The sequence below is a fragment of the Drosophila busckii genome, chromosome 2R (genome assembly GCF_011750605.1).
Source record: "Drosophila busckii strain San Diego stock center, stock number 13000-0081.31 chromosome 2R, ASM1175060v1, whole genome shotgun sequence".
NCBI classification, from domain to species: Eukaryota; Metazoa; Arthropoda; class Insecta; order Diptera; family Drosophilidae; genus Drosophila; species Drosophila busckii.
The window spans coordinates 8,020,274-8,028,627 of record NC_046605.1 but is presented as its reverse complement, the minus strand read 5'-3'; the positions used below and the strand labels follow the sequence as shown (position 1 = coordinate 8,028,627).

General features: G+C 38.6%; 3 protein-coding genes across 3 annotated transcripts; all 3 read left to right on the top strand.

The window, feature by feature from the left end:
• Positions 1-2,099: 2,099 nt before the first annotated feature.
• LOC108595727 (dynein light chain roadblock-type 1) lies at positions 2,100-2,789 on the top strand. The gene is made up of 2 exons (XM_017981009.1): positions 2,100-2,327; positions 2,390-2,789. Exons 1-2 carry the CDS (start codon positions 2,310-2,312, stop codon positions 2,714-2,716), a joined length of 345 nt encoding a protein of 114 aa, XP_017836498.1. The 5' UTR covers positions 2,100-2,309; the 3' UTR covers positions 2,717-2,789.
• A 60-nt stretch (positions 2,790-2,849) lies between these two features.
• Positions 2,850-3,421, top strand: LOC108595726 (CG10822). The gene is made up of 2 exons (XM_017981008.2): positions 2,850-3,114; positions 3,179-3,421. The coding sequence occupies exons 1-2, from the start codon at positions 2,901-2,903 to the stop codon at positions 3,373-3,375; spliced, it is 411 nt and encodes a 136-aa protein (XP_017836497.1). The 5' UTR covers positions 2,850-2,900; the 3' UTR covers positions 3,376-3,421.
• A 2,213-nt stretch (positions 3,422-5,634) lies between these two features.
• Positions 5,635-7,908, top strand: LOC108597507 (larval serum protein 2). The gene has a single exon (XM_017984095.2). The coding sequence runs from the start codon at positions 5,650-5,652 to the stop codon at positions 7,756-7,758; it is 2,109 nt and encodes a 702-aa protein (XP_017839584.1). The 5' UTR covers positions 5,635-5,649; the 3' UTR covers positions 7,759-7,908.
• Positions 7,909-8,354: the final 446 nt, after the last annotated feature.

The window sequence follows — 8,354 nt, the reverse complement described above, 5'->3', positions numbered from 1 at the left end:
GGTGTATTATTGTTATAAAAATATTGACAAAATAGAAAGAAAAATTATACATTTAATAAAATATATAAATATTTGTATGTGTTTGTACAATTAGCTAGTCGTAACAAATATATATATATACACATATATTATACATATTAAATTTTGCAATTTAATTTCTACCCCTCATTTTAAGTATTTAATTTGAAAAATGAAAAAACAAAATCAACATTTGTGATAACTGATTTAGAAAGATTTGAACATTGTTTTTTAACTAATGAATAATTTATAAAAGCATAGTAAGTTATAGGAAAATGTAAAACAGGAATTTTAAGCGTTAATTGTTTATTGTGTTATTGTTGTTTTTAGCGCCGTAGCTGTGAGAAAATAAACCTTAAAGTGTACCTAGTAGCTCGACTATATATATTTATGTATATAAGTACTACAATAAATGTTTAGATGAATTGTATATTGTGCCCACTGTTGAAGGTTTAACCCATTGTTGCATGCTGTTAGTTTACATAAATGTGCGTGCGTGTGTGTGTGTTTGTGTACAAACTATAGTTATAATAATCAATAATAAACTATATATAGTAATTTTAAATGGCTGTTGAACACATACATACAAATTATACATGCATAAACGTTATATTTATCAAAATGCAATTCCAATAAATAACGCAAATCAAAAGCAATTTGCTCAAAATCAAATTGATGTTTAACTAAAAATATCTAGCGAAAACTGTCAATTCAGAGATGCATGTTTACTGAAAATCAAATTTTGTTTAATAATACGCTCAAAATTTGTACACTTATGAAAACTTAGCTCATAAGAGAACTCACCTTAAGTCACGAAAGACAAACTAAAAATATATGAGCTTCAAATTTGATACAAATTGAATATTTGAGCTATTCGGCGTAAAACACAAAGTTATAATACAAAAATTCATATCGCTACATTAAGCCAATAAAATAGATATTCTATGTGGAATCTATAATCCCACCCAAGTCTCTAAGCCGCTCTTCGTACACAGAAGCAAGAGGAATCCAAGCACACGAGGACGCGGATATCTGCATTATTTATTGAAACAGTTTTAAAAATTCAAGTATATAAAGTATTTACGCAAATATAGAATGGATGTATAAATTTAAGTTATATGCAAATTTAAGTTTAAACAATTGCCGACTATTTGTTAATGGTATAAAAAATGAAAAAGAAAATCTAGGCTAAACTAAATTCAAAATCAAATGTTCACGACTTTAAATGTTGCTAAATTAATCTGCAATTATTTTATATGTGCTAAAAACTAAAACACTGGACCGCTTATTCACTGTTTGTTTGCAGTTTAAGATGCTGAAAAACAAAAATATACTTTACTGCACTTGTATGTGACCCAAAATCTGAACAGAGTATAATCCCGTGCGGCCAACAAAATTTAAAATAACAATTGCAATATGTAAGAAAGAATTATTTGATAAATGCTAAATAAATATGTATGGTTTTAACAATTAAACAAGGACGTTTCTTTAATTCATCTAGCACTGACAAATATTTAATTTTCTGCCTCAGAAATATTTTATTAAATTGTTTCACAATACATTTTTATCAAACTATTCTACAAATTTTCAAGTTAGTTATTTTTAAAAAATAAGACCGATTGTGAAACAAACTATCTTTAATCTATAAAAAAAATTGTGCAGGGAAACAAGGATGATAGTTTTCCCACGGATTTGATAACCGTAATGGGCACCGAAGGCAAATTCCCTACAAATTCAATCTACCACTGTCTTGCATTATCGGCATTAATTATTGTGTAACTAACCCGGCCAAAGAGACTGGCATAAATAAGTATACGTAAATATATTGTTGTCGCAGCTGGGAATCGAGCGCACGACCTCGAGAGACAAACGCGCGTATACAGGGGCTCACAACGCCAGCGACGCAGTAAGAAGAAGCAGCGCTAGCGCTGAATAACTGAAAATATTGCTGAACATTTGAAACGCTATAAGCGTTACAGATTTGAATTTCGTGCTGATGAAGAACTTAATGCAAATTAGTTAAGTTAGAAATTAAATTATTTAAAATGTATATTGAATTTTATTTCTTGTTCAGACTTTGCAACAAAATGAGGCTAACATACTGCGTCTGTTTGATATTTTTGACACTCTGGAGTTTAGCCAGTGGCGAAGGCATGGATAACTATATATGGTGTACATCAAATATGCTGGGAGTTTGTAGTAGTCAAAAATCAAATGTCAATTCAAATAAACGTTTGCCTTGAATTTAAAAACAAGACTTTTGCTTTTTAGTTAAATAATTTAACAACAACATGAAGCCAGGCGTCGAGGTTAATTTGCATTTGTGCACAATTTATTTATTAATATTTTTATACTTACTTAATTACATTAGCAAAAGCGCACCCAGCGCTATGTGGATGAAGTGTATCGCTTGGTGCTGGAGAAGCCTGGAGTCGAGGATGTTTTGATCATGAACCGCTCGGGTGTGCCCATCAAGTCAACAATGACGCCACAGGATACACTGCAGCATGCCTGTCTCTATGATAATTTGCGTGAAAAGTGCCAGGCGTTTCTACACAAACTGGAGCCGCCACAGACACTCATAATGCTGCGTGTTCGTACCAGAAACCACGAGGTTATCATAACGCCAGATGGTAAAATCACAATACTTGTTGTGCAGAATGCGCCAGACACGTTTCTGGGTAGTAAACTAGATTAGGCATTCAATCATTTCACTTTGCTGACTCAATTTGCTTGAAAATTAAAGTTTGTGGCCTTAAACTAAAAACATATTCGCTTCGTATTACAACTAAACAGCTGCACGGACTGTCATAAATAGCAAGCTGCAGAGCCAAAGCTTTGTCAGAGCCTTTTATAACGCGTTTCAAGCGTGACACAGTAAAATGTACGCGGAAGTTGCTATTTGTTTTATTATGTCTCTATGGCTTTTGACAAGCTGCAGCAATGTTGTCGCCGACACTGACAACATGGACCTCATCTTGGATTTACTTGGCAGCAATAGCAGCTATAGCTGGGAAGCGAATAAAGCTGATTCTATGCTGGTGCCGCCCTATTTATATCCGTATATATTGATCGGCTTGTGGCTGACATGCGTCTGTAAGTATACTTATGCTGCAGACTGTAGCGTCCAACAATAAGTTGGCTAATGCTGTTGTTACAGGTAGTGTTATTTGCTGTTGTTTATACTGCAAGTGCAAACAGGAGACAACGCGCATGACATCGTTTAAAACCAATAGCTTTGAGCTGCAGGAAGTGCATGTGGTGGAGCATCCTTTGCCGCATGTCAAAGGCTGTGTGTGCTTGGGCTGCCTGCAGCGACAGTTGGGGCAAGAGTTCCAATTGCAAAATGAAAAATGATAAGCTTTAGTTAAATGTAGTTATGGTTTTCTTTATATAGTAATAAATTCGTTTGTTTTTTTTTTCATATTCTATGGCAAAAGCCTGCGTTTGCGGAAAATACTTTAAGGTCTAAACATTGTTGTTACTGTTGGCTAATCATCAGCAGCATCAGCTGATCCACATCGAGCGGTGACAGACTCAACTTCATGTTCTGCTTTGTGGCCAGCAGACGCAGGGTCTCAAATTCCTTGCCTGTTAAGATTGTACAGCTGTGCCTCAAACTTGTGTTTATACTGCTGATCTTCGATGTCAGTATTTTGCTTACAATTAGTCTGCGGCTCCTCCTGTTTGTCGAACAACGAACGACTTTTGTTTAATTCATATAGCACTGACAAATATTTACTTTTCTGCCTCTGAGCTCTTTGAATAGAACTTGGCGCCCACAGAAATATTTAATTAAATTGTTCCACAGTACATTATTATCAAACTATTCTACAAATTTTCAAGTTAGTTATTTTTAAAAAATAAGACCGATTGTGAAACAAACTATCTTTAATCTATAAAAAAAATTGTGCAGGGAAACAAGGATGATAGTTTTCCCACGGATTTGATAACCGTAATGGGCACCGAAGGCAAATTCCCTACAAATTCAATCTACCACTGTCTTGCATTATCGGCATTAATTATTGTGTAATTAACCCGGCCAAAGAGACTGGCATAAATAAGTATACGTAAATATATTGTTGACGCAGCTGGGAATCGAGCGCACAAACCCGCGAGAGACAAACGCGCGTATACAGCGGCGTACACAACGCCAGCGACGCATCAAGAAGAAGCAGCGCTAGCGCTGAATATCTGAAAATATTGCTGAGCATTTGAAATGCTATAGGCGTTACAGGTTTGAATTTCGTGCTGGTGAAGAATATTATATTGAATATTATGTCTTGTATAGGCTTTGTAACAAAATGAGGCTAAAATACAGACGCTCTGTTTGATATTTCTGATACTCTTGAGTTTAGCCAATCCAGTCACTTAAACCTTGTGGCCCTTAATTGACTACAAGCTGGCCAGAGAGAAACGTGCTCGATTTCGTCACTCAAATGATATTGTTTTTCAAAAATTTGTGCATTTTATCCTAACGCCTAGAAACTCCATCTACTTAGAAATTCTTAACCAGCATATACATACATCAGGTCCATAGCAGCGGCCTTTATAACTTCTTCAGTAGACTGCCAGATGTAAAATGTTGATGAAGCAATCAAGTTAACAACCGCGGGCAGTCATAAGAATTGACAGCATTACTATTACGTCTGGATAATGTATATTGTCTGCATATATAGAGAGAGAGAGAGCTTACAATTAGAAAGCAATTATTCATCAAGCGACATCAAGCGGATTTTCGTTCTATATATTCATATAGTATTGTGTTGTTGTATATCAAAGATTAAATTATAATCTATATTATATAATTTTTATTCATACATAAATTTCTTATATAAATATTATATTTTAAAATTAACAAGACATATATTAAAGATTACAAATTATTATGTAATAATACAGAATATACATATTCAATAATCTGACTTATACACTGAGTGCTGGTAATTTAGATTTTAATACTTATTGCTTATTCATATATACATTTTTTATTTGAATTAACTTTCTATAACAAATATTTATTCAAATAAAATATATATGTGCAGTATAAAACATTGCATTCACTTAAATAAATGACTGCGCATTTGGAAACTGTATTATCATTAGGTTGGGGTCAAGTTAGATAGCATAGATTGGCAGCATACAATGTACATTGCTCTTTGTTGTCTATGTTTTTCGACAATTATGAGTATGCAAGTGCATATTTTTAGACGAAATTCAAACGGCAGCTGGCAACATGGGCTTCTGATAACAGCAGCTGACCGCTGAACGACCCTCGTAAATTATAAATTGCTTATATTACTTAAGTAAAAGTAAACAAAAGGTGATGGGGCTCAATCAGCAGGTGTAGGGCGTTGTAAGCAATTAATATATGTGTACAATTAATATATAGCTAAGCCAAGTCTGTTAATCTAACATTGTGTATAGAATGCGCTGGAAGACGAGCCACCCCCCCCCAGTGCTTATCAAAACAAGGTGCCATCTATAGGTACAGCTGATTGGGGCGGATCTAATGCTAATGTCAAGGCAATAGCAATGCAGCGTACAATGGTCTGAGCGAGCCCAAAGCGTCGCAGCGATCGTTCAGGTATAAATGCAAGCTGTTTGCACTGCAAAGCTACGATTAACGAGATGAAGTCGATCACGGCAGTTGTAGTGTTGACGCTGACGCTGCTGGCCCTTGGCGGCCAGGGCAAGCACCTGGACTTTAAGGTGGCCGACAAGGATTTTCTGGTGAAGCAAAAGTTTGTGTTCGAAATGCTCAGTCATATCTACCAGGATGATGTGTTTGTGACCAAATACGATACCAGCTTCTGGGAGTACACTCCAAAGGAGCATGTTGCCGACTATCATCATGCCGATAAACTTGAGCACTTTTTCGAGCTCTGGGAGCATCATCCCTTCCATGACGATCAGTTCTGGACTGTGATGTATGAGCGTCATGAGGAATACGTTGTCGGTCTGGTGCGCATGTTCATGTTCGCCAAGAACTGGGAGACCTTCCAGCATGTTGTCTTCTGGGCTCGCCAGCATGTGAACAAGCAGCTCTTTGTCTATGCCTTCACGATTGCCTGCCAGTTCCGCGACGATATGGAGGGTATTGTGCTGCCCGCTCAATATGAGATTCACCCATGGACCTTCTTTGATGGCCAGACTTTGGAAATGGCCGAGCACTACAAGATGCACGGCTTCCATCATGTCAAGCAGCTGAACAATGTTTACAATGTTGTCCTCCGCTCGAACTACACCAACTACTTTGGCGACATCAACTACGAGCACGGCATGTCCTACTTCCTGGAGGATGTTGGCCTAAATAGCTTCTACTACTATTTCAACATTGACTATCCCTTCTGGTCTGAGGGCGATGAGACCCACAAGCTGAACAACGATCGTCGCGGTGAGTTCTATCTGTACGTGCACTGGCAGCTGCTGGCCCGCTACTATCTGGAGCGTCTGTCCCATGACTTGGGTGAAGTGCCCAGCTTTAATATGTACGAGCCTGTGAGCACCGGCTTCTATAGCGGTCTGCGTCATTACAATGGCGTGCCATATCCCAGCCGCGACAACCACCACAACTTCTATCATGACCACAATGTGGAGCACATTAACTTTGTGGAGATGTACACACAGCGCATCATGGATTGGATACACAAGAACAAGAAATACGATGTTGATGTGATCAACATGCTGGGCAACATGATCCAAGGCAACAAGGACAGCATTGACCACCAGTTCTATGGCAGTCTGGACAAATATTACCGCTACATTGTCAATGAGGGACGCCCCTTCGGCAAGTATCACGATGAATTCCCAGGCACCTTCATGCACTACGACACCTCCATGCGTGATCCTTTGTTCTATGAGGTCTACAAGAACCTGGTTGGCCACTACTGGCATCTGATGGAGACCTTCCCCGAGTACACTAAGCAAGATTACGTCTTCGAGGGCGTTAAAATCGATGCCGTGCACATGCCTGAGAGCCTCACCACCTACTTTGAGTACTTTGATGCTGACATCAGCAACGCTGTCAATGTGGCGCCTCCTAGCTTCGATCATACCACTGATCCACTGCACACCTTTGGACGCAACTCCTTCTACAACGGCAGCAGCTTCGTCATCAAGGCTCGCCAGCATCGCCTCAACCACAAGCCTTTCGAGTTCGTTTTGGATGTTACCTCGGACAAGGCACAGACTGCTATTGTCAAGGTCTTCATTGGCCCCAAGTTTGATGAGTATGGCAATGTGATTCCACTGGAGCACAACTTCCAGAACTTCTTTGAGCTGGAGCACTACAAGGTGCAGCTGGAGGCTGGTGTTAATCACATCAAGCGCGGCAGCAGCGAATTCAGCTTCTGGGTTAACGATCGTACCACATACTTTGAGCTCTACCAGAAGCTGATGGATGCCACCAACAGCGACTTCAAGTTCAAGCTGGATCAGTCTGAGGCTCACTGCGGCGTGCCAAACCGCATGATGCTGCCCATGGGCAAGAAGGGCGGTCAGGTGTACCAGTTCTTCTACATGGTCTATCCATTCCATCAGCCAACCACTGCCGAGCACACCGGCTACGATCCCGTGATCAGCTGCGGCGTGGGTCATGGCTCACGCTTCGTTGATGCTCTGCCTTTCGGCTTCCCATTCAATCGCCCCGTGATGCACGATTACTACTTCGATGTGGAGAACTTCAAGTTCTTCGATGTCAAGATCTTCCATCGTGACGAGCATACCAATAATGCCTAAGTTATAAAGAACTCAGACTCTGTTTATAATGAACAACTTATCTTAACTTTTCTACACCCACAGCTACCAACCATAGAACGTGTTCAAAACGACTTTTAATGTTTCATTTACTTCAACTTAACTAACAATAAATGAATTTCATAAAAACGATATGACAAGGCTTAAATTAATTTATAAGTTTGCATCTGTTTGAAGTTTGAATCTCCAAAATGAAAACAACAAACGACATAGAAATAAGCACACCATATGCAGTCCAGATCCACGCAAAGTCCTCCACACGCAATGAGTTTCCCGACAGCAAATCTGACTCTCTTTTAAGTGGATCCGCAAATGAAAGAAAATTGGCAGCTGCCATATCATACAATTGTATGTTAAAAAAATATTGATATAAACCAGCAGCGCGTATGTCAAGAATAAGTTTGTTTAAAGGCTCAAGCAGCCAGGAGTTGTTCGAAAGAAGGAAACACATATGTATTAGTGTGCTATGACAACCATCCATTGAATATAAGAATATATCCTTTTGGAAATACTTTTGTTGAGCATTCAGCAGTGTCCATGTAAGGCGTGAGGCGATATATACATAACTATCATTCATG

Excerpts from the sequence above, each read along its gene's own strand:
- LOC108595726 (XM_017981008.2), top strand. The coding sequence starts at position 2,901 with ATGTACGCGGAAGTTGCTATTTGTTTTATTATGTCTCTATGGCTTTTG. Across the intron at positions 3,115-3,178 it reads CTTGTGGCTGACATGCGTCT|GTAGTGTTATTTGCTGTTGT; the intron begins GTAAGTATACTT and ends CTGTTGTTACAG.
- LOC108597507 (XM_017984095.2), top strand. The coding sequence starts at position 5,650 with ATGAAGTCGATCACGGCAGTTGTAGTGTTGACGCTGACGCTGCTGGCC.